This window comes from Acinonyx jubatus, chromosome E2, assembly GCF_027475565.1.
Source record: "Acinonyx jubatus isolate Ajub_Pintada_27869175 chromosome E2, VMU_Ajub_asm_v1.0, whole genome shotgun sequence".
In the NCBI taxonomy this organism is placed as follows: domain Eukaryota; kingdom Metazoa; phylum Chordata; class Mammalia; order Carnivora; family Felidae; genus Acinonyx; species Acinonyx jubatus.
Window position 1 is genome coordinate 3,353,541 of NC_069396.1, and position 25,151 is coordinate 3,378,691.

Consider the following 25,151-nt stretch of genomic DNA (forward strand, 5'->3'; position numbering starts at 1 on the left):
CAGCTTTTAAAAAGGCACTTTATTTTAATAAAGAATAAAAGAGATCAATATACGCTTTAAATGGATACAAAAATAAATATTCATTTAGCATATTCAAGATACACGCTTTACCATTCGTTTGAGCTAGAAACCGAAAGTCGCTGTTCTCTGATGTAATTTCAGAAAACGGGTCTGTTACCCCCAACAATGTGAGGCCGGCTCTGTCCGCCCAAGAGGAAAAGCCACTCTTGCCGCATTTTCCTATATTTTCAGGTGAATTCAAACACACCTATAGGGCCTACGACCATAAAGTCTCACTACATATGCCACGCCTGCGTCACCTTCGTGGAGGCAGCCACGAAAGTGAACCAGTCTTCCTCGGCTTGGATTTTAAACCAGCGACTCATGGTTACAAGGGGGCCAGGCTGGCAATCTCGTCCCCCAGATCCCGGCTCCTCCCACAGCTCAAGGTGAAAGCCGACAGGCGAGGTCCCTTCGTGCCCCGTCGCTGTCAGTCAGGGCTGGTGGCCACGAGGCTGGGTTACGAAGGAGAAAGAACGGGGTGATGACTCTTCTCCCCCTCCCACCCCCGCTCCACAGAGAGTTGGGGGGAAAGCCCGCAGACCCTCCCCGACCCTGCCAGGGGTCCACACTGCAAGTGGGACAGGCTCGCCCCGGCCGCCGACTCCCACTGGCAAGTGCCGGCAGCCGGCCACCCTCTGCCAGTCCCAACACATCGCACAGGACACACGGGCGGGGAGGGGGCACCCCAACCTAGCGAAATACAACCGGCTTTTTTCCCAGAAGAAAACGTTTAAGTGCTTTTCAATGATGAAAGTGATTTCAGAGCGGTTGTGGAGACGGGGAAGGTCGACGGGAAGGCTGGCCTGCCGCTGCCGTTTTGACACATTGTGGGGCAATAAATGCATCTGATTGGACAGGAAATAGCGTGACGTTCCTCTGGGGCTAAAACTGGGACTCCTCCCCTGGAGTCCCACCACAGGACTCCATTGAAGAGTAGAATCTGGTGTGGCCCCAGGCCAGGGAGTCCGAGGGATGGGGAAGGCCTTGTCCCTGCCGCCATCCACCCTGTGACCAGGGCAGCGGTAAGAAGCCGACACCTCTCATCCGCAGTCCCCAAGCCACCCGAGCCGCGCCCACACGCTCACCACCACCGGCTCGTCGATGGGTTGACAGAGTCAAAGGCACAAACCAAAATGCTTGTACAATCTACAATTACTTTTTGAATCTGTGGTTTCTATCCTGCTCACTTTAGGTGAAAAAAAAAATATATCAAAGCAGTTTACAATAGGACAATTGAAAGAATGAGTATTTTTAAAAACAGGTCAAAACCATTTAGAAAGAAGAAAAAGTGAGGGCTCTGGGGTGATTGAATTACAGCAATGAAAACACACACACACACACACTTAGCTCGAAGCTTCCAGGCAACAAGGGCCCAGAGGAAAAATCTTCATTGTCTGGAGGTGAAAACATACCAGCTCTCCTGGTGATGGAAGAGTGCCCTCCTGGCAACAGATCCCAGGAAGGAGGTGCATTCCTGCAACAAGCCAAGAGTTCTGTGTTCACTTGCTAAAGGGGGGCTGCTATCTAAGTTTTTCTAAACCTTATTAACGTGCTTAAAAGCAGAGACGCTCCACGCGGAATCAAGCGTATCAAATCACGAATCTATGGCTCTAACGCGAGGTACAGACAAAAAGCAGACTTGTTCTGACAAGTTGATCTCCTACTCCAATTTTTTTTTTTTCCTGGAAGCAGCTATTTGCTAGTACAACTGAATGCCGAGTCTTTGGAAATATTGATTATCCCGAAATGCTAAAAGAATCTAGCAACTGATGATAATTAGGGGAAATGCAGGGAATACATGTTTTAATCACTGGTTGTACGTAGTTACAGCATCTGGATCGTTCGGCGCACTTTCCTACGTTTATACCTGAACAAGAGGCGTGACGCGACTCTGTGTCGAACATGAAGCCCTCACGGGACGCCCTTACTAAATTAAGAGCAGATGAAGCCCCGCCCCAGGCCAGAGGGAGCCCCATCCTTAAATAATTACGACAGTAATTGTAATAACGAAACGCGAGACGCGGGCAGGACGGGGTGCCCGAGAGAGAGACTTAAACCGTGATCTGCTGGTTTTCTCTGAAAAAAGGTCTCTGGTGGGAGGCACAGATGTCTGGAAACATCCGGAAGACCTGGTCCGGCTGGGGCTCCTCGGGAGGCTGCACCATGGAGCCAGAACCGCAGCTCTTCCTGGCTTCCTCCACCAGCTGCTGGACGTAGAGCTGCTCGATCTACAGGGACGGGCACAGGTCAGACGTGGAGGTGGGAAGCCCGGTGGCCCCGCCTTTGGCCCTAGCCAGATTCTCGGATTACCCAGGCCGAAGCTGACATTGAGAACCTCCACGTGAGTCCCACACGAATGAGCCCCAAACAGGCGGTGCAAGGAAAGGGCAAGGGGTCTCCCCACAGGGTCCCGACCTGGCAGCCGGTGGCCAGAACTCCACCATTAGGGTTTCATTCCTTTGACTAGATTAAACAAGGGCTTGCAAAGCCCTGATCCGTTCCTCAGACCTTGAGGCAACTGAACCTTGCTAGAAAGGTAGCGTCTTGCTAGAAAGGGGGTTTTGACTTCAAACACAAACATACAAGAAAGGCAGGGAGAGAACACAAAGATTGTGAGTCCCGGAACGTGGGAAGATGGTTCGGAACGGCAAGAATGGCAGATGGCAGGAATCCACCAGCCCCGCGTGGAGGTTCGCCGTGCGCCCCGGGCCTGCCTCTGCCCACGGGTGGAGCAGCCCACTCCCTGTTCTGCAGCCCAAGCGCAAACTGGGTCCCGCCGTGCGGGCCAGGAGATCCGGCCCCGTGGCCAGAAGCCCCACGGCCGCCTGTTCCTACCTGCACGAGAATGAGTTTGGATCGCAAGGGAGTCATATCTGGAAACTCTTCTCCAAAGCACAGCACCACCCTGCTGTCGGGAAGCCGGCTCTGGTTGTTGTAGAACTGTTGGAGCTCTGGGGAGACAGGAGGGGGAGGGGCCCCTGTCGACGCCGCCGGGCCCCGCCACGCTCTGTCCCCGGGGGTGCTCCCCGCGGCTGTCACACCTGAGCCCACCTTTCCGGGGCCCCTTCTCCAGGGAAGCCGCCGGGACTGCTCAGGCCGGGCGGCAGGAGAGGCCTGACCCCAGCTCTGGGCCGGCGCGGTCACGGGGAGAGGAGCAGAGAGCTGTGGGGACGCAGAGAAGGCAGCGGCCACGGCACTGCAGGTGCTCACTGCAGACACCCTGACCTGGAGGTGACCTGGGAGGAGGTCATTCCAGAACCCTGACCTCCAGGAGGAGCACCCGGGGCGGGATCCTAGCCACATGCCCCACAGAATAAGTCACGACAGCTACCCCGCAAGCGCGAGCGCCGTCCGCGGACTCAGCGCGCCTCAGAATGTGCACATCAAGCCCCGGGGGGCCTTGCCGAGATGCAGGTCTGACCCCGCAGGCCTCGGCGGGGGGGGGTGGGGGGGGGTGGGGGGGGGGGCTGAGACTCCGCACTTCTGACCGGCCCCCAGGTTACGGGCACACTCGGCGATGCACCTGCGAGCTACCGGGTCCCTTCATCCCCCCAAGGGCCACACGGGAAAGCTGCGGTCTCCACACGCCCATTCACACACGGGGCAGTCAAGGCACGGAGCGGTTCCCCAGGATCGCTGAGCAACAAAGCGCAGAGCAGGACCCCCCACCCCCCACCGGGGTCCCCAGCTTGGCGGCGTGGGGGGGGGGGGGGGGCGCGGCCCGCGGGAGGGAGGCGAGGTCTCTGCGAGCCGGGGGAGGCCAGCCGGCGGTGGTACCGACCTCGGAAGAACTGGCTGGTGTCGAAGACCTGGACCACCTCGTCCCGCTCCAGCTTGTTGGGCCTGTCCCTGCGCGGGACGGCGTTGCCGCTGCAGAACACGCGGCCCTGGCACCGGCGCCTGACGAGCACGCCCTGCCGGCTGCTGTGCAGGAGCACGCCCCGCTCCAGGTGCCCGAACAGCTTCCGCGTCACCTGCCTCTGCCGCTCGCTGGGGATGGCGTCGGCCGGCGGGAAGCACACCAGCTCCAGGCCCTCGGGCCCGAGCAGCCCGGCGCCGGGCGGGCCCGGGGGGCTCAGCGACAGGCGGCATCCCTCGGGGCGGGTGGTGGTGGTCCGGCCCACCAGCTTGCCCCCGTAGTAGAAGCTGATGACCATCTGGGAGAAGGCTGCGGGGAGGAGGAGGGCGACAGGTCAGCTCCGCCAGGAGGGGGGGGGGGGTCCCCGGTCCCTTCCGGGCCGGTGCCCAGCGCTCTCCTTCCTCCCAAGCAGGCCGGTTGGCTCCTCGTGTGCCTGGGACCCCTCGGCATTGCGGGAAGTTCACGCACCCCTTCCGGAAACGGTGTCTTTGTGAGCACGAGGACATACGCAGAATCACTCAGGAAGCCAGTGACTCGAAACACGAAAGAACTGTTCTCGTGCTCTCCGCCCTCCCGGGGAAGGTCGCAGGGACCAGTATGCTTTAGAAGTCAGTAGAACTGCCCCGTCACACAGCACTCTGTGACCGTCATACGACGTCATATAATACCCGTAAGCGACACGCCGTGTAATCCGTTACCCGACAGATACACCGTCGCTCATGCTACGGAACAACGGGGCCCGTGACCGGATTCACAACGGACAGAAGTGTGAGATTTGAACTCCAGGTCAGGAAGAACAGACACGTCCTCGTTTCCTTGACACATTCACAGCCCTCTTGGGGTTCCTTGGATTTCAAATCACGAATCCCTCCAAACCCTTCATCTAAGCCTGTTCTTAGAAGAGTCTGAAAATCATTCAAATTAAGTCAACGTTTCCCCAGACGCGCTACACTTAAGAAGGTCGGGGAAGGAGGCTGGGCGGTGACCCAGAGTTAAGTAAATGAAAGGATTATTCAATTTTCGGGGCGCCGGGTGGCTCAGTCGGTTAAGTGACCAACTGGCTTAGGTCCTGATCTTGCAATTTCTGAGTTCAAGCCTCAAGTGGGGCCCTGTGCTGACAGCTCAGAGCCTGGAGCCGGCTTCGGATGCTGTGCCTCCCACTCTCTGTGTCCCTCCCCCATGCACACACACACGCATTCTCTCTCTCTCTCTCTTAAAATAAATAAAAACTATTTTTGTAATGACATTTAGAGAAAAAGAGCACGTTACCAGGTGGTACCCAGATATGAAAAACCATCGTGAAAGTGGGGCTCCAGTAACTGAAATTTGGGAACCTTTAAGCTAAGGCAGGAATGAAGACAACAGCTAACTTCTGCGACAGTCCCAGAAAAATCTGCATTTTGATAGCTTTAAACTACAAGAATTACAGGCACTATCACCAAACTTGGTGAGTTTGGGGCACCTCCTAAGGGTCCCAGAGGAGTCCAGGGCTGCCTTCTAGAGCCACACAAACTGTGAGCTGCCCACCCGCATGGCAACCCCTCGAGTTGTGCAGTGCACCACCCACACAACAGTCAGGGGCAGCCCTGTGGGTGGCCACCTGCCTCACCCAGGTTAATACTGCTGTGCACTTATAATTTCTTGCCCCCCCCCCCCAACTGGGCTCTGATTAAGAATCATTTGCTCAGTCAAATAATAAGACCCCCCGCTGCTGTGGGCACAGGCTCCATCTTCCCCCACATGGGGGTTAAACGGCATTCTAGAACCACTCTGGGTTGGGAGCTTCAGGTGTTCCGGTCCAATTCATTTATATGACATGTGGGAAAACTGAGGCCCAGCTGAGGTCACCCAGCTGGTGAGTGACACGTCTCGTCCCGTCCAGTTCCCCATCCTGCGCACTGTGCCAGCTCTGGGACATCTGCATCCCCCGATGGCACGCTCCACTTCCTTCGCTCCAGAACATTTCTGAACTTTGTCACAGACGGATGAAACACTACAGACGACTCTTGTCACCACTCCGCACCCTCGCCCCGCCCCCGCCGACGCTTTATCTCACACCAGCGCCTCGCGGCCCAAGGGAGCCACAGATGGGTGCTCTGGAGAGGCCCAGACGAGGCCTCCTAGGGACCCCAGTGCCACAGGGCAGCTTAGCTTGGGGCCGGTTCGAGCCGGGAAGGCCTGAGCGACGACCGCTGCACCCGCAGTGAGCAGCCAGCAGAGACCCACGGAGAAGCCGCCACCAAAGCCACCATGTGGCTCTGGCCAGCCCACCTTGACCTGCCCTGCCCCCACACGGCCACCTGGCCACCGGGGGACAGCCGCCCCACAACGGCAGCAGAGCAACGATGCCAGGAGCACAGACTCCCCGACGACGTGTGAGCCCAGCTGTGACTCTGTGCCTCAGTTTCCCCATCAGCAAAGCAGAGATCGTGGTGGCACCCAGCTCCCCAGGCGGCTGGGGACGAGCAGGAGCTCGTGTGTCGTGCGGTGCTCGTGGGCGGCTCCTGAAGAAATCGGGGTAACAGGACCGGAAGCTAGCCGCGTAGATGAGACTCCCAGAGTCATAGCCCTAATTCCTGGTCGAGGCAGCACACGCCAGGCGCTGTTCTCAGTGCGCTGAACTGAGGGGCACATTTAACGCTCACGATGCGAGCTGGAGGCTGCTGATCACTCGACGCTTTTTCCAGGTAAGGAGTCGGGTGTCGGCAGGTGAAGGCATTTGCTCTGATGGCACAACCACGAAGCGGGGAGAGGGGCTCCCCGGCAGGCTGGCCCTGCACCCGCGTCCTGCAGCGCCGAGCCCGCCCCCTCCGTTTCCAGACACGGCCTTCCCCCTGCCCCACCACTGCAAACACCGCCAAGCACAACCCCCCCCCCCCCCCGCCCCCGGCAGCCACGGGCGTGTCCGGATCCAGCCCGGGGGGTGGGCATCCACACAGCTCTGTTGCCAAAACTCCACACGGGGAGGTTTCACATAAAGGTCTGGACTTCTGATCCCTCCAGAAAAGCGGGGACACCGAGCCCGGCGGGTCTGAGGCCCGCAGGGCACTGTCTAGCGCTGGGCAGCCGAGGGGCAGGCCCTGCACTGCACCGTGGCCTCCAGCGCTCCCTGCCCGCCCTTCTGCGGCCCCGCTCACTCACTACCTCGTCCCCGCGGCCCTGAGAACCGGGCACCCTCGCCATCACCTTGTTTCCACAGGGCGGGGCCAGGGACCAAAGTCCGCAACACCTAGAAGCAGGTTTGAGGATTTTCTGTGCACGCAGCACTGCTGTGGGTCGCTCCACCCACTGTGCGCTGGGACGAGTCCGGAGCCACGCGGCACACTTCCTCCTCACCCGGATGCCTCGGCCCTGCCCCCGGCTCCTCTCCCGCCCCCGGAGAGCACTGGTCAGCAGGCTCCCCGGGCCACAGCGCTGACTAGGTCAGAGGCCTGGCCCCGCGAGCCAGGGCGTCCCGGAGCGGTGACAGGAGTGTGACGAACAGGAACGCGGGTTCTCCGCACTTTGCGGGCCTGGGTGAGAACCTGCCTCCGCCACACCCCGAACACGCGTCCCACGAGGCCCGTGGTCCAAACACCTCTCTGAGCCCCACTTCCTCCTCCGCACCGGGGGGCCTCTGGGGTCCATCCTGATGGGTCAGGCTGTTCACGTCTCACAGAACTATCAGGAAGGACACGGGCTTTCTCTGCTCCGTCAGGGAGGCCATCAGTGAGCCAGAATGCAAACTCCAGGGGCCACGGCAGGAGCTCTGAGTCCCCAGCGTCAACGGACGAAAACGTGGCACAGAGGCCACCTCTGCCCACGAGGGGCGGGAGCCTGGAGAGGACGGCCAGAGGCCATGTCCTGGCTCTGCGGCCCACGTGCTGTGTGACCCAGAGCCTCTGAGCCTATGCGGCGGGAACGACGTGGCGGGAGATGCAACGGGACGAGGCCTGACCCTGGCGCCTCGCCAGTATTCAGCATCAGCCGCCACCATCAGCCCCATCACCACCGTCGTCACCACCACCAGCCCCAGCCCCAGCCCCACCGTCGCCATTAATTAGGACCATCGTTATCACGAACTTGAGCGTGGAAGACAGTAGAGGAAATGGGCACTGGGGACGCTCGCTGACCAGTGACGTTCCTACCAGAAAACTAACGCTACATCTAATCCTCACAAGGGTCCGGTGAGGTTCTGCCTGGCGTCACACAAGAGAGGCAGGGCTGGGCCTTGAGTCCGTCTGTCCCCCTGCTCTCTCTCCTGCAGAGTCACGCTGCAAAGAGCTCTCGGGACCCATCTTTCGGCCCGTTCTGAGAAGAGCCTCAAAACGGCCGGCCCCTGACGTGCTCAAAAAGCAAACAGCGACAAGGATGAACTGGGGTCCTGCCTTCGGACGTGCGATCGGCTCATCCACGGGCCCCTGCGAGCCCACTCGGCCCTCTGGGCTCTGCCTTCCAGGAGCGCCCGCGTCCCACCGCGCCAGCCCAGCCCCGAGCACCCGCGTACCTGAGTGGTGCGGATCGTAGGCAGTGTAGCCCGTCACGAGCGGCAAGCCTGTGGGAGAAAGAGAAGGCCCAGTTGAGCGTGAGGTACCGACCCCAACGCACCCCCCCAAAAGTTCCTTTCAAAGCCACACGGGGTGTGCTCCCAAGGCCCGGAGGCCCTGACACAGGCTTCCGCTCAATTCAGTGCTTTTCCCTCCCAGCGCCGTGACCCGCGTTTCAAAAACACGGAAAGCCAGGCCTCGGCTCGACCGGCACAGAGGGGGAGGAAACGTCCTCTGTGCTGAGGGGTTTTTGACCAAGTGCCGGGGTGATGCTTTCCTCCCACCCAAGGGCCTGCTCCCGAAACATCCCTGGACGGCGTGCCCACCCTCCAGGCCTGGTCTCCGGAGGGAAACGGAGGCCTCGGCTCGCTTTCCGGGAGGGATAGCCACCGTGCAGGGAGCGGGGGCTCTCCCAGGGCCCCTGAGGCAAAAGTGCCACCCGCAGCCTGGAGACCTTTGAAGTCAGTTGGGCCAGAGTCACCTCCCAGTCACCCACAAGGAACAGTCGGGGAAAGAGGCGGAGGGAGGAAGCAAAGAAATCTGTGCTCGTGGAGGGTCGTTCGAGAAGGAAGCGGGCTGGGGGGGAAGTGGTATCAGAAGCTAATTAAGTAATTTATTAAATAAGTGATTATTTATTAATCCCAATGATAATAGGGGTACCATGACCCTATGGGACAGGTCCTGGTGTCTCCATTTCACAGATGAGTAAGCTGAGGCGTGAATGAGATCTGCAGGCCCCCGCCCTGCCAGGGGGCTTCAAATCCAGGGCGCCACGCGGGCAACCCTCGCCCTCCTCCTCTCCTGATGCCCTGTGCTCCCCTTGGCTCTGAGGGGGGGTCCCTAATGTCCCAAGGGAGTGGCTGGCAGACATCCGTGGCGAGCACGAGTGTGGCCGAGACCCCCATCTCCCCTCTGGCCCTGGAGACGTTTGCACACCCCCTCCCTCCCCTCCGACCCCTCCAGGAGCACAGGAGACAAGCAAACCCCTCCTACGGGGAGGGCCCACGTGCCCCCCGAGAGGCAGTGGCGAAGGGGCCACGGGCATCACTGTGGACTCAGTTACCTTCGATAACATAGGGCTCATGGTAGAACCACCGCCCCGCCTGCCCCAGCTGCCTGAAGGCTGAAAGGAGTCAGTGCCCAGACCACTCGAACGAGCCCCGCACGCCGGCCGCACTGGGGGTCCCCTCCTCACCTGCGCTGGGCTGCTGGATCCACCAGTCTGAGAGCAGCTGGCCCCTGCAGGCCTCCGGCGGAGAAGGACTCCTTTTGACTACCCCCATGTAATCGTCCACGGAAGGCTGGAGGAACAGGGTGAGACAGAACAGCATTGTGGTCGGCGGGCTTCCAAAGTGGGGCTCCGGTGTTCATAAAGGCAAACGGTTTAGACTTAACCAAAGCCACACTGTCACCTTTTATCCCAAGACAAAGGGAAAGTTTTACTTCGCCTCTTGAAAGGCCTAAGACAAATCCACCAGGCTGAGCGGCTCAAACCACACGCCCGACTCACCGGCCCCTGCGGGACCCCTAATAAGCTTACGGGCGCCAGTTGCAAAACCAAATGGCCACGGGTTGCCCAGCTGCCTGGATGCCCCGGGGAAGCAGACAAGCGCTGGGACGCCGAGGCACGGCGACGCCGGACAAACTCGGCCACGACCGGGCAGGCCCCGCGCGCCGTTCCACGCCCACGCTTCCGACCTCTGACCCACTCCTCAACGGATGCGGATAAATCTGGGTAGGAAGCATTTTGAAATCTGCTTTCCTTGGGACCCTGCTGCGCCAACCCAACCTCTCTCAGCTGAGTCAGCAGAAAAGCCTCGTGCAGAAAACGGGACGTTGCTGGAGAGACACGAAGCCCGGAGTCCACTTGGCCTGCTGCCAGAGACCACGCAGAAACTTAACAGCTGCCATCGGCAGAAAACTCAGCAGCTGAGAGGAGGCGGCGTTTTGTTATCTGCACCTCCTGACAGCCAAGCAACTCTTAAAAGTTCTGGTGCTGCCACGACGGTATTAAGGAGAACATCCACAGCACCCACACCGCCGTGTACGAGGACGCCGCGGGATTATTTCAGCGAGGCGACGTCTGCCCTGTACCGGCCGTAAAAACGGAGTTAAGAAGCAGATGGTGACAGGAAAAGGGTATTTGCAGAGCAAACGCTGGAATCCGAAAACCGTGTGTTTTGCCTCCGGAGACCCCATTACGCCTTTGCTCGTAGCCTATTAACTCGGAGTTGATATACAGGCCTCACAAGCTCGAAGGCCCGCCTTTCCGATCCATCAAGACCTAAAGCCGCAGATTATGAAACGGGGAGCCCGCCTGCCCTGAGCGCCCCCCTCGAGCATCCATGTGGTCACGACGACCCCAAGCTGCAAGGGAAGTCTTTCTTTCATCGTAGCCTGTCTAAGAAGCCAAGAGAAAGCAGGGTGCACTTTTTCTAAGACTGCCAATCGAAATGTTTAAAATATGGCAAGTTTAGGGCGGGAAGAAACGGCACCGGCTCGGAGCCGTCAGCCCAGCCCCGGCGCTCGGGATGGAGGCGGGGAACGAGGCGACGGGGCAGCCAGACGGCAGAGGCTGGCCTCGCCTTCCGTCTCGGGGGAGCAGGTGCTGCTGCCCGAGAGAGCCCAGGGCTCTGCAGGCCTGGCCAGGGCAAGAGGGGTGCCGCTCCTCGCGGGGACCCACGCAGCTCCTCCCAGGGCCCCGGCAGTGCCGCGGGCCGGCCACTCACCTCCTTGATGAGCTCGTCGATCTCAGAGCGCGTGCACTCCATCTCCGTGATGTCGCTCACGCAGCTGGGAGTCGCCATGCCTAACTTGCCTGCGGAAAATCGGACAGGCGCGTGACCAATGGCACTGGGGCACTGCAGCCTTCCGCGAGGCCAAAATCAGCGTGTCGTGCTTTTTGCTTTTGTTTTTTTTTTTTTTTTAAATGCCGAGTTGAAGGAAATAAAAGTCACTGAGTGTCTTTGCTGGTTTGGAAAAAGGCCCGGAAACTACTTCCCGTGATGCTTCAGTCCTCTGACGGGCAAAGTCAAAGGGAGAAGTCAGTTTCGTGGTTTCTAACACTCAGAGGACAAGGACAGTGGTGCGGCTGGGCCCCGTTTGCCCAGATAGAAAACGAGTTCCCATCGGACACACTCTACACTGGGTCCAGGTTCCATTCGTAAGTCAGGCTGTCTGAAGACGCTCAAAGATCTCCCGGCAAAATGCGTGTGCAGGTTGCAGTCATTTTTTAAAGTTACTTGACAGGAAACGTCTCCATGGCCTTTCCAAATATACAGCATGCATCTGTGCACACACGGCAGGCCCACACATGGGGGCCCGGCAGTGGGGGGGGGGGGGCCCACAGGCTCCGTCAGGCATGGCTGCAGGCACAGAGCGACCCGACAGCAAGCCCCCCACTTCCTCCCCATCCCCCCACCACAGACCTGCCTTACGAAGTGATCAGAGGGCCACAAACACTTGATTGACCCATCGCTCTGTCCTGACTGCATCTGGATTCTACTTTGAAAGACTCAAGAATTGGCTAGAAGCTGCTGATGGGGGCAGGAGGGGGTGGGGGGGTAGCCCCTCCCTCACGTAGCCTGCAAACCACTGAAGGACAGAGCACAGTGGGTCCATTTAGACTTTATGCAAATGCAGCGTCCCTCTGCCCCGAGAACCCACTGCTTCTTTAAAACCCGCCCCTGCAGGTGATGCTGGCTGCAGCCCGCACAAACAAGCTAGGGTCACCTGCCAGCTCCAATCCCAGGGTGGGAGGGACCAACAGAAACTTCTCCATTCCTTCAAACCACCATTCGATTTGTGACAATGAAAAATTATCCCAAACTTGGAGGTAAGTAAGGCAGAAACAATGCACACTTGGCCTTTCAAAGCCATCCCGGAGGGTTATCTAAGAAGTCTCCCTGTGAGGGCCGTCAGATTCTCTGGGGGGTGGTCAGTTTGTTTGACTTACTGTTGACTATCGATTAGGGCTCTGACTCAGTCAAGTTCGGTGCTAATTTACAGACAATTCAGCTCCAAATGACCGGCAGCACAGATAACCCCCACAATGGGGTCGGGGGGAATATCCACGGGTTGGGCTCGCTGACCACGTGTGACCCATGCTTCCTGTCCTCTGTTCAGTCTTTATCACTATGCTGGCTCCCTCGTGGGTGAGTTAAAGGGCTGAGACCCAGGCTCACTATCTCTTTGGAAGACTCACAGTTCTAACTGTTTTTGAAATTACATGTGGACCCTCTCACCCTTCCCCCCAGTGGGAAGGGCTCGAGTTCAGAATTTCTGCAGGGCCCTAAGGAGTTTCTGAGGGTTCCATTTATTTGTAGATGCCCAGGGCATTCCTGGACCACTAAAAAACAGGTAAGGAGAAGAGGGTAAGGCTGCAGGGGTCTAATTGCTACATCTAGCGGCTAATCAACGTGTCAAAAGAACACTTCAAACCAGTGACGGTGATTAGCTTTTATCCCACGGGGCCCGGGCCCACTCTGCTGATTCCCAGCAGCTACACAGGCTGCCACTTTGGAAAAGGTTCGGAGGCCAGACCGAGCTCAGCACATCCCGGTTGATTAGTGATGTCTGACCAGGGTGCCGAATCAGGACGACGGGCTGGGAGGTGGGTTTCCGCCATCCCTGCTTTAATCTCCTGGTAAACACTCTCTCGGGATTCTAGCTAGAGCTGGAAGACCTTTCGGGAATCATCACATCCCAGAGTTCCCACATAACGATCGGGATGTAACCGTGTGCTGAGGCGTATCTGATCTACGGCGACAAAGCTAACAGTGCCATCGTCCCCAGACGCATTCGTAACTTTACCCTCCATCCTGTCACCCATCCCTTCTTTGACCACCTGACTGGCCCCTGGCCCCCCTCTGGGCATTGCTGGAAAACAAAAGGGATGCCTCATCCACACCGTCCAGGATGCTCGCTCCTGTCTAACCCTGCTCGTTACTGAGCCTCGGGGAGGCCCCACAGTGAGCTCCCGGTCTGACAGCCCCAGCCTCCCCACCCCTTCCTCCCACGGAAGCTGCCACTCGGCCAGCAGATGGTGGCCAGGGTCAGGGGAAAGGGCTCTCTACATCTGCTTACGCAAAGGAGTTGACTGGCAGCTGAGCTAAAACCACTCGCCCAGACTTCCCACCCCAGACCCAGGCTCTCTGGCGGGGCCTGCGGGCCGGGCAGCCTCTGCTGGGCTGAAAACCCGTAAGGGATAGTTACATTTTTGCTCTTCCTCGGGGACGATGCGGTAAACTTTGTATGGCTCTGAAATGTCCAGCTGGGACCGCTCTGTCACCTCCTCAAAATCTGGGCTCTTGTTCAAAGCACAGCGTAGCCTCGTCTTCCAAGTGGCTGGTTCTGCTTTGTCCCCTTCCTTAAATTTCCCTTTAAACACTGCCCAGGCCTGTAGAAACAGAAAGAAGCACATAAAATACATGGCCGCCCACCCCCACCGGCCCTGCCCACAGGCATCCACGGCCACGGGCGAGACCAGCACGTTCTCTCGCCAGTCCTGACGGTCACTTTTGGCCATCACCTCTCGTTCGAGGACTTTCGGGACAACTTTCTGTGACGGATGTGAAAAGATCAGGGCCAGGAAGGGGCCCCGGGGATCACCCAGCTGAGCCAGAATCCGGCCCAGGGCCTTGGCTCCCATACAGCACACATCTTGGATCTGTCTCTGGGCCATTCCTTCCTGGGACCAAAGGGTCTGGAGGAGCCTGAGGTCAGCTACAGCACAAAGAGGAAGTCGCACATGGTTTCACTAGAATGTTCAAAACAAAGAACAATTTGTTGCTTTTTCAAATCAACCCCTGGCTAAAATTTAGCATGAAAAGGGAACATTTGCAAGAAGTCTGAATGTGGTCATCCGCTGCCTTGCTACTTTTAATAGAAATTTTGTTTTGCATTTTGGCGTTTATTCTAACCTTCCCCGCCCCACCCCCAGGGCCCTGCTTAAAAGGGCAATGAAATGTGTTCTGTCTCTGTTGGTTTTCCACAGCCCTGCTTCTGACCTCTCCAAACCTTAGACTCTGAACAAGGACGAGAAATTGAAAGCTGAAGACCTAAAAGCCACAGTGCAGAATGGGGCAGACCTAAAAGAAAATTCAGACAAGCATGCGAACGGGCACGGTGTGAAGATTTCAAAACTGGAATCCAGACACCCCAATGAGGAGGTCACTGCTATCAGGTGAAAATAACCTTCGCTGTCAGACGAAACCAGATGCAACTTCCAGCCGGGGACAGCACACCATCTGGAGGGAATCCCCAGTCCCACTCAGGAAAATGCAGTTCCAAAGGTGACCTCCCCAAGGTGACCCAGCCTGGGGTTAAACACCACTGTCCTCACTTCCGACCCAATTAAACTCCACTACAGCAAGAGTTCTGAAGCTTAATGCCGACACCGGCTCCCTGGGAAGCTCGTGAAATGCAGATGCCTGGGCCCTGCCCCCTGAGATTCTCATTAACTGTGGGTTAGGTCTGAGAATCTGCACCTTTTCCTTTAAATGTTTATTTATTTATTTTGGCGGGGGGGGGGGGTGGCGCGGAGAGAAAGCGAATCCCAAACACGCTCCAAGGGTCACCTCCTGCTCAGACGCAGACGCAAACTCCCCTCCGGAAATGTGTCCCAAAGCAAATGGGTGTTCAGTCCCTTCCGATCTTTTGCTCAAGGATTTATTAACTGCAGCTCAGACCATGCATTGATTTATTTCTTCCAAGGAAGGCCCGTCACGCACCTGCTGAGCGGTAATTTCACACTTCTATTACGTTAAGTCAGAGCTTCTCCACCTCAGCACTGTTGATATTTGGGGTCGGATCGTACTGTGTGACGGGGGCCGTCCCGCGCGTGGCTGGCTGTCCAAAAGCATCCGTGGCCTCCACCCGCTGGATGCCGGGAGCGCCCCCGCCCCTGTTGTGACAACGCAGTATGTCTCCAGACACTGCCGCGCGTCCCCGGGGAGGCGAAATTGCGACACACTCACACTCCCCCGCCCCACCCCCCCTTTAAGAACCACTGGTTCACCCACATTGCAAACGGACCCCGAGGAGCACGGGCTTAGAGGCATGCTGGGCCCAGCTGGTTTTTAGCCGGAACTGCACGGCCGACGGTAGTATCATCCGTCCACAGCTCGCACTCCCCCGAGAAGAAAGCCAGGACATCACAGAACAAAGCGCGGCCCCGCGGTCAGGAAGTGCCCTGGGTCCGTATCAGGGGCCTTGCTTCCAGCCCTGCCCTGAGCCCTTTCGTGGGCTCTCTGCTGGGCTCTAAACCTCCCAGCTTGGCTGGCTGATCTCTCAAGACTCTTCCCGAGCTAACATCTGGCAGAACAGAGCGCTTCTGAGGCCCAGTGACAACAGCCAGCACGGCGGTCAGTGTGCCCCCCCCCACCACCACCACATGTGTCCCCCGCCCAGGCACTGCATTCAGCAGCAACCAGCACTGACCACACACGCTTCCTGACTCAATGTTACTGCCCCATCTCGTGTTTTTAAAAAATCAAGCACTATTTTTTTTTTCCTCGAAGGCCTACTGGGTTTGAAATATCTGTGCTACTAAGTAAGTTCTAATTCACTCAGGCCTGTCACAAGGCTGGTCGAGGAGAGAAACAACCCTCAGTTAACAAGGACTCCACCCACCCCACCGCCCCGGGTTTATGAAAAGGAGGCAAAATGCTTTTTGAAAAACAAGCATGAGTGGATACGAGGGCCTCGGTGTGCCCAGGGACGGCACCAAATGAGCTCCGTCTTTTTCACTCCCCATCTCTGGCCCTGCCCCACGAGGCCGGCCGCAGAATCATATCTGCAGGCGATGAAGAACACTCTGGTATAAATGCCTTCTGAAGCTCCACTCTATCCTCTTAACTCACGGATTTTTTAAAGCTCTTCTTTGAATGCTTCGAACAAAAGTCTCTCTACAGAACCAGAAGATCCATAAAATGGCTCCGTCCAACCGAGGCCCGACTGCGGGCTCTTCCCGTGGGCATCGCGGGGACGCGCCCTCAGAGGACGGGAGCCAGCCAGCATGGCACAGGGCAGAGCCACGTGGCCTCCTCCCCCTGTTTCGCACCCGCGTGCCACCCTCCCCGTGGCCAGCAGCTCTGGGGGCCGCCCGCGCCCCCCTCCCACCCGGCTCCTGCCGAGATTGTGGGCTTCTCTCAGATTGCCACACTGGGCGACTGCGAAATGAACGGAAACACTGGGAATCTTACACATTTTTCTCAACGCTGTTGAAACGGCCATGAAGGGCATTGCATAAGACATATAAATCTGGGGCTTTATTTCATTGCCCCCAGAGCATAAGTTGAAACAGGGAGCTGCGTGAAGGGAGAGGCCTGGCAGGCCACCAGGGGCCTCGACCAGGGCCCCTCCTCCCCTCCCGAAGAGGCTGCCGTGATGGTCACCCTGAAACCGTGTCCTCGGCACCCCACGCGTCTGCTTAAACCTGCTCACTCTGGCCGCGGTCAGCAGCCTGCCGGGTTCTCAGTGGGGAGGGGGGAACGTGCCCCCCCCTCCCCGGCAGGTCTGGTAATGTCAGGGCGCCTTTGGTCGTCACACTGGGAAGAGGCGTTACTGGCATGTAGTCGGCTGAGGTCAGGGGTGCCGCTGAACGTGCCCCAGTGCCCAGGACGGCCCCCCAAGGAGGACCTAGCTGGCCCCAGATGCCAACAGGGCCAAGGCTGTGGGGCTCTGGCCTGTAGCCATCTACCATCCAGAACTCCCAGCGGGCCCAGAGAACCTTGGACACTGTTTAAATGTAGCCAGAGCCACTCCCAAGAGAGGTCCACCACGAGCCCCAAAAGCAAAAGGCACCACCAAGAGTGATAAGGGAGCCATTACCATTGCCAGGCTCCTGAGCCGGGGTCCTCCAGGGGAAGAAATCTGCTGGACACTCAGGCTACATGGGGCCCCCTGAAGGCGACTGAGTGCACTCGTGTCCGCCCGCATGTGCCCACTTTTCTGGAAGAGGGCCAGTAACTGGCAGCAAGTTCCCAAAGAGACCCATGCCCCCGGATGACACAGGTGACAGAATTGCTCAGATGCGGAGCCTCCCCGCAAAGCCCAGAAGCACTGATTACGCCTCTGAAGCCAGCTGCGACCTGCCTATGCTCCGCTCTGGGGCCAGGGATGATCTCCGGTCGCTTCTGTTTGGTTGGGCCAGCGGATCAGTCATCCCTGGCGAAGCATCCGGGCGCTGCGCTGGGGTCCCGCAGGCCTGCGCTCCCTCCCTCACCACGGCCCAGGGTCCGGTTCCGCCCTTCCACAACTCAGCCCGCCCCGCTCCTCCCCCATACTCACTCCCATACCCCCATGCCCACAGAACAAGGGAGAGCTCAGGGTCAGCCACCTGCGGTGCGTTTGCAAACACAGAAGCCTGGGCTCACCTTGACCAAGGGATCCAAATCTCCCAGGGAGAACGCAGCAGGGAGCCTGCATTCCTGGAGCCTCAGAGAAACCCACGGGTGACGATGACCCCCAGGGGAATGACAAACACCTCTGCTTATGGGTACGGCTCGGGCTCGCTCGGGGGCAAGGGCTCATGCTTGGGCTGCCAGGCTCCATCACCCAAGAGCCATGAGATCTTGGACAAGTCCCTTCTCTTGGGGCCTCTACAGAGGCAGGAGAGCAGCACAGCCGTGTGTGGAAGGAAAAACAAACACGTGGGCCAGGCCTGGCACGGGGCGAGCTCTCACTGGGCGCTGGCGGTAAATAGCGAGCCTCTCCATGCTTGGGTACTTCTTATTCTCAAGGGAAGGAAGACTATTTTAGATATCTGCTGCCGCCTCAGGACACCCTACGTGACCAGGCCCCGGAAGTCACGACAGATGGTGTCTCTCTCATCTGAGCCGACCCTACACTGCCAGGCAGATAACCTTGAAAAATGAAGACTTATGCCCTTCCTAGAATTTTTTGTGGATGTAGGCGTAGCGTCCGGGGGTCTCAGGGCCTCGAAGAAGTACTCTCACTCCCGCTTCACTAGTCCTCGTGCAAAATAAATGGTGGTGTAGGCGATAAAGGCGCCCTCAATTTCCTCGGGGGGAGAATGCCAACAACACACAACCTCGAAGGGATTCGATCACACATACAGTAGATGCAAAATCACCCGGTATATATTTCTGAGACACGTTCGGCACTCAATCGATGTTTGTTTTAAGAAAATAGGTTAATTTTCGAGCAAATAAGAGAGATGTCACTCAACCCCTCCACGGGCCTGCAGGGAAGACAGAAACCACTGGTGACACGGGGAGGGAGTTCGAGTCTGTACCTTGAAAATGGAGGCATCCACTTCCTGATTATAATCTTGTTTGCCAGCGTGTTTCCAAGGGATCCGGAACATGCTCTTCTCATCGTTTTCCCAGATCAGCCCCGGGTACATGTTGCTGTCGATTTGCTCGATCAGCCACTGCCGAAGCCGCCGGCCACCGTTCCGGTCACACATCCTTGGAAAGGAAATAAAACACATTCTGTGATATTACAAATATCGTCCCGTTAATCGCAGCGCCCCATGTACTGGCACACCAAACAGCACTGATAGGAAGATCAGAGGGTTGCCACACAGGTGCCAGCCTCGGGGAAACCCACGGACCTGGGACGCTGGGCCACCTGCCGAGGGGAGGCCATGCCTCCCCTGGGCCTCAAACCCCCGAAGGAAAAGTGGAAGCTCCCCGGGAAACCTGCAGCTTCCCAGCAGCCAGACGTCAGCCCCTCCTAGGGTTCCGCCTGGTACTCCTTCCAGCTTTCGCCCCTCGCTCTGGTTTGGGCAGACAGCCCCATCTAAGGACACCTTTCCACTTACAGTACGAGATGGGGAGTAATCACTTTTACACTGTCAGGTCCCTTTAGTGAGCAGCTCGTCCCTCTGAGAGCAAGCTCCATTACTCGATGCCCAGTCTGACCAGTGTTCATGAGTAAATATGACATCTGTGTGTGCCAAGAAAGGAGAGATCCTCAAGGCTATCCCTCTGAGATGGTTCCTTCACAGCTGGGCTAACGATAAGACCAAGAGTCTGGGAATGAGACAGAGCTGGGGGCCCGCTTGAGTCCCGCCATCTCCCAGCTGAGTGACCCTGAACCATCATTTAACCTTGGGTGCCAGGTACCCAGGCTGAAGCCCCAGGACAAGTATCAATACTTTGCGTCATTGCGGTGAGGGCTCAGAGGATGTGTATAAAGCACCCGAGGCCATGCCTGGACCTTAGAAGGTTCTCTCTAAATACCAGATGTCATTTCTTCCAACTTTCTTCCTCGGGAAGTCTTACGACCAGCGGGGACAAAAGCAAGGAAACCGACTCTGACCACTGGACAGACCAAGTTAGCCGGGCTAGACTCTTCCAGAAGGCACCAGAATTTGGGGATCTCACCAGGGTGCCCAGAGACATCCTTTGGAGGAACATTCTTGCCAGAACAGGCAGCTTTCCCAACAGCCCAGAGAAAAAGAGAGAACAGTCATGCCACATCAACTCATAGCCCACATTTACAAGAACAGGGGTGGAAATCCCCTAGGCGGTTGGACAGACGCCCACCAAAAAAAAAAAAAAAAAAGCATTTCTACTCTTCTGATTAAAATGTGACCTCTTCGGGCCAATCGGTTTGACACAATCAGTGGAGACAAGACACAATGTCCTCCAGAATGCAGTCACATCCAGAGCCATGCTGGTCCATAACGTACATGACTCGGAAACCAGCCACCCTGCAGGTGGCTGTCGGACCGGAAGGGGGTCCGGGTCCCAGAGAGAAGGTGAGTCCCAAGTGCCAGCTGTAACTTTTCCATGCCCACCTGTGGACGTAAAAGGAGTGAAGCACATGGGATAGAAATTGGACTTGGATTTGGAAACTGCAGACCCAGCAAAGGCTTTGCTCCAACTGGAGAAAGGTGTTTGGGAAAACCACCTGAACGCCTCTGAGGCTCTCCTCACCTGCAAAATGAGTGCATCTCAAGCATCCCAGAATTCCAAAACAGTCCCCGCGTGTATAAGTTAAGAAGGTACAGATTTAGGAGGGACACCTAGTAACAGAAAGAAAACGACACCACCAAGCACCACCCCCCCCCCCCCGCCCCGGAAAAATAACCTCGCAGAGTACTGATTCCTACAGATCCCCCCTGGAGAAAAGACAGCAGACTGTCCCCTCGCTTGAGGAATGAGCTGTGTGCAGGAGGAGGGTGAGGGGCCAGAACACGATAGAAGGGGTGGTCTCTGCGGGTCTGTCAATTCAATGAAATGTGCCCACTCAGGAGTATTTTGTTCACCCTCTTAGTACTAGCTTTTATAAACCCCGTCCGTGTTCCAGGAGCCCCCTGAAATGAAAAGCAAGATTTTGTTTGTACGGATGCTTTTCTAGAAAGTGAACCAACACCTTCTTATTGAGATTTCTAATGGATTCACAACTCCCAAAATTGTTAGGAACAACTGCCTTGCTGATTTAGAACAACAGGAAAAGAGAAAAGACAGAGAGGGGCACTGAAAGAAAAAGTGATTACGGGACATTAAAGCGGGACAACACTTTAGAAGCCATCTAACGCAGCCGGTTTGCTCACAGGAGGGAACATGGAGACCCAGAGAGGCACCCTGACCCCCAGGCACCCCGGCCAGCGTCTTCCTTCACTGACTCTGCAGAGAAAAACCACGGTTAAGTCACGAGATCTAAGCACATGGACCGCCCTACCTAAACTTTCACTGAGATCACCTCTAAGACTCTAAACAGCAGTAAAACCCAAGATTCTAGCTCGATGATGACCCACAGTGATTTACTGAACGCTAACAAATTAATTCCACCAAATGCCAAGCCAGAAAAAAATGTATAAGTCCAGTCACATGTTTATAACTTCCTCTTCCTTGATTTTTAGGTAATAATTCTCTTTATGGGCCAAGTCCTATCTGGAGCTAATCTGCATCCCAATAAATGAGTCCGGGGGATCAGGCTTCCCAGGCAGGAGATGATAAGACGCTTAGCCCGGGCCCCACCCAACCCAGATTCCAGGATGTGCCCATGAGGCCACAGAGGACTCACCTCCCGCACTCCTCAGGGCCCCTGGGCATTTGCCTGGTGGCCACAAATCCCCATCTCCCCTGACCCCAGACCAAAAGCATCAAAGCCATTTCTTGCTTGGGCCTCAATCTTTCTGAAACGACTGAACCCAATTCTGTTCATGGAGGAACCGGACACAACCCCAAAGGACAGGCTCAGAACCTTCATTTAAGGACCAGTTCCTAATTTAGGTTAAAAAAAAAAAAGTGTCATATCTCCCCATATGTTGAAGGGTTAGGTTGTTTTGGGTTTTTTAATGTTTATTTTTGAGAGAGAGAGAGAGAGCGAGCGAGCACGAGCAGGGGAGAGGCAGACACAGAATCCGAAGCACGCTCCAGGCCCTGAGCTGTCAGCACAGAGCCAGATGCAGGGCTCCAACTCAGGAACCATGAGATCATGACCTGAGCCGAAGTCAGATGCTTAACCCACTGAGCCACCCAGGTGCCCCCAGGGATAGTCTGAAGTTCTGGAAAATTCAGTCTCCAGTTTCTATTCACAACACCCTCCACAACCTTGGGGAAGCAACATATCTCACCTTAGAAAGTCTCCCCTTGGCCCTGGAGCTTTTACACCAAAATGCTCCCGTTTGCTGTGAGCCCTACACAGCCTTTCTCGCCAGGGACCACTGGGCTATGACAGGAGCAAAGGGCCGCAAACCGACTCATAAATCCTAACTGTCAGCAGGCAGAAGAAAACCCCAGGGCGCACCCCTCCACAATGCAGGGCACACAGCCTCGGCGAGTTTCCGGGCAGTTTCTGGGTCGTGACCCTCCAAGCGTTCCTCCAGGCAGCAGGACTTGGGCGAGACCCAGGGGCAGCTCTTGCCAATAAAGGGGTCAATACTTCCCCTCGTTAGACAGGCCATTCTAAAGTTTTCCGTGCAAACCAGATTTTAAGAAAAGTGGGATTATTTTTTGTCAAGCATCAGCCATTTAGGGAGCGGCCACCCCATGCTCAACGCCTGGACTTTGGGTTTGAGCTCCGGAGGACCAGCAGAGGGGGAGGAGAGACAGAGCCGGACGGCCCGCCGCCTGGGCCGGCTCCCGCCCAGCCGCCTACCTGCCGCCGCGCGCGCCCGGCCCTCCGCCCGCCTTCGGCGCCGCCGCCCGCGTTCCCACGCTCGCCGCCGCGCTCCAGGGATGCGGCCTCGGGCTCGGGCGCCCGCGCGAGTGTAGGGACGGGGGGCGGGCCCGGGGCGCCGAGCGACGGCCGCGCAGGCCAATGGGCGCTGCGGGGCCTCCCGGGTGGCCCAATGGGCGCGGACGCGCCGCCAGGACCGCCCTATGGGCGCGGCCCGTCCGGCCCGCCTTCTTCGAAGCGCTCAGCTTTCCGAGAAATCACTTTGCGCAGGGGCGGCCGCTGACGACCCGGGTGCCCTTCCGGGGTCCCCGCCGGGGGTCCCGGGGGCGGCGCGGGACGGGGGTGTCCACAGGAATTCCCGAGGGGACTCGGGGGCGTCCACGCGCCCAGGCCGAGGGCAGGGCGGGCGGTGGGTGTCAAATGGCGGAAGTCAGGTTCTCAGGGCGATGCTGGGGTCAGACCGCGGAGGTGAGGACACGTCGGGGCTGGGGCGAGGGTCAGATGGCGGCCTTCAGGACACGGTGGGGCTGGGGCCGGGGCCGGGTTCAGATTCCAGAGTCAGGGCTCTGGGATTTATGATGGGTGTCAGACGGCAGAGGTCAGTGGAAGTCACGGCTGGGATGGTGGGGGCCCAGAGGTCAATGCTGCAGACGGCCTGTGGGTCCCTGCAGAGTGACCCCCAGGGTGCCCACCCAGCCCTGGTCAGGCTATCATCTCTGTGAGCTGCGTGGGAGGCATCCGCCACCCGGAGGAAGCCCCTAATAACATGTCCAAACAATGGCCAACCTTACATCCGACATGTGTCTACTTACAGACCGGGTCCTAAATGACGAATGCTTGCAATTGACCGGGAGTGTTTAAAAAAAAAAAAAAAAAAGTGCCCAGCTAAAAAGGTATCCGAAACCACTGCCCTCTGAAGATCAGAAATAAAAACAGGATTGTCTAGCATACTAGTGCTAGAATGTCCAATTAGAGAAATTTTCATCATAAATTATTTTCCCCAGAAAATGTCACTTGTGTTGAGGCAGGGTCCTCTGTGGGTCTGTGTCCAGTTTCCAGCCCCTTGTGGATGTAAGCTGGCATTTACTATATATGGGAGTGCAGTGGGGGGGCAACAGTGGTGACAGAAATGACAAAGAAAACCCTCGAAGACAGAAGGAAAAAGACACGTTTCCCCACACTCAGGTCTGGGGCAGCCTTATATAGAGAAGAAGGAGAGCCTTCATTGGTTTTCATGGCCTCATCGGCCACTAATACACAAGCATCGGTGTTTTCCGAGCCATTTATTCATTAGGCTTTTCAAGAACCTATAAAAATGTTTGAGCCTGAAAAAGAAATTTTATTGGCCCCAAAATGCAAAAAGTACGCTGCCAGTTTGAAATTACTAAATGCTCAAAGAAAAGCCCCCAAAACATAATGTGCCAACATCAAATTGTAATTTATTAACTGATAAACATTCCATCGTCTTTGAAAACCACATGTAAGTTAGAAATCACTTGGTAAGAATTTCCTGACACCATGATTGCCAGGAAGTCACAGCAATCAAAAATTAGATGAGTTCCCTGTCACCAAATAATTTCAAGTGAAAGCTATTTTTTCAAAGCTGAAATTCTTTGAGTAGTTGGATAATTTTGTGGGAGTATTTTGATATGTTTGTTAGGATGTGGGACAAGCTTCCTGAGCTCAGAAATGCTTTAAAGAGGCGGCATGGATGTTTATAGTCCTACCTTTTCACAAACGTGCCCCTTAAGCTACCCAGAGTTACTGACCGATCAGTGCTGCCCACCACACAAAGATGTGTGCTCAACACCCCAGTTGGGTAAAGACAGGAGCACACAAATATAGAGAAGTCAGCCCTGGAACCATCACAGCATGCATTACTGGCGGTAGGTGTCACTGTATACATCACGGGAGCCGTTCACAATACACGAGCTTGCGTAAAACTGCGCCTGAAACCCGTATTTTCACCGTGGTGATTCCTCACTGCCTAGCGACAATTTCTAACCTTAGCTGTTTAGCTTTGTTCTTACTTAATGAGCATTTATTGAGCCACGGCTGTGGGTTAGATACGGTGCCACGGACCGAAGACCCAAAAAACAAAAGAGTCTCTGACCATTCCTTCCTCTCCGGTGACCTGCCAGCACCCCATAATCCAGGTAGACTTCACCCTGGTCTCTGCCACAGCCGTGGGCACCTTCGTCCTCCGTGTCTCTGCGTCTCCCACCCGTTCCCCCTGCTGAAGCCTCTCCCTCCAGGATGGATTCCCTGTGGCTTCACAGCACGTCTAGATGTTCATCTTGGCATCTAGAAACCATACCCTCCTGGGGCGCCTGGGTGGCTCAGTCAGTTAAGTGTCCGACTTCGGCTCAGGTCACAGTCTCACAGTTTGTGAGTTCGAGCCCCGCGTCGGGCTCGCTGCTGTCACCACAGAGCCTGCTTCGGATCCTCTGTCCCCCCTCTTCTTGCCCCCCCCCCGACTCTCGTGTCCTCTCTCTCTCTCAAAAATAAACATTTAAATAAATAATCAAATAAATAAATAACAAAAACCATGCCCTTCCAAAATCACCTCTTACATCATCTGACCTGAACCCTCTCCCTGGGTC

The 25,151-nt window shown here is 56.7% G+C and overlaps 1 protein-coding gene across 3 annotated transcripts; it reads right to left on the reverse strand.

The window, feature by feature from the left end:
* On the reverse strand, window positions 1-22,638 carry IRF8 (interferon regulatory factor 8). 3 transcript variants are annotated; one of them, XM_027076352.2, is made up of 9 exons: window positions 22,528-22,638; window positions 18,707-18,881; window positions 13,663-13,846; window positions 11,178-11,266; window positions 9,644-9,749; window positions 8,409-8,456; window positions 3,845-4,231; window positions 2,899-3,014; window positions 1-2,291 (listed from the first exon to the last, which is right to left on the reverse strand). In XM_027076352.2, the coding sequence occupies exons 2-9, from the start codon at window positions 18,878-18,880 to the stop codon at window positions 2,115-2,117; spliced, it is 1,281 nt and encodes a 426-aa protein (XP_026932153.1). In that variant the 5' UTR covers window position 18,881; window positions 22,528-22,638; the 3' UTR covers window positions 1-2,114. The 3 variants fall into 3 exon arrangements, with proteins under 3 accessions (XP_026932153.1, XP_026932152.1, XP_053067136.1); XM_027076351.2 differs by having other exon boundaries at window positions 2,148-3,014; XM_053211161.1 differs by lacking the exon at window positions 22,528-22,638 and adding an exon at window positions 22,004-22,494 and having other exon boundaries at window positions 2,148-3,014.
* Window positions 22,639-25,151: the final 2,513 nt, after the last annotated feature.

Excerpts from the sequence above, each read along its gene's own strand:
- IRF8 (XM_027076351.2), bottom strand. The coding sequence starts at position 18,880 with ATGTGTGACCGGAACGGTGGCCGGCGGCTTCGGCAGTGGCTGATCGAG. Across the intron at positions 9,750-11,177 it reads TCGACGAGCTCATCAAGGAG|CCTTCCGTGGACGATTACAT; the intron begins GTGAGTGGCCGG and ends CTGTTCCTCCAG. Across the intron at positions 3,015-3,844 it reads CACCAGCCAGTTCTTCCGAG|AGCTCCAACAGTTCTACAAC; the intron begins GTCGGTACCACC and ends CTGTCTCCCCAG.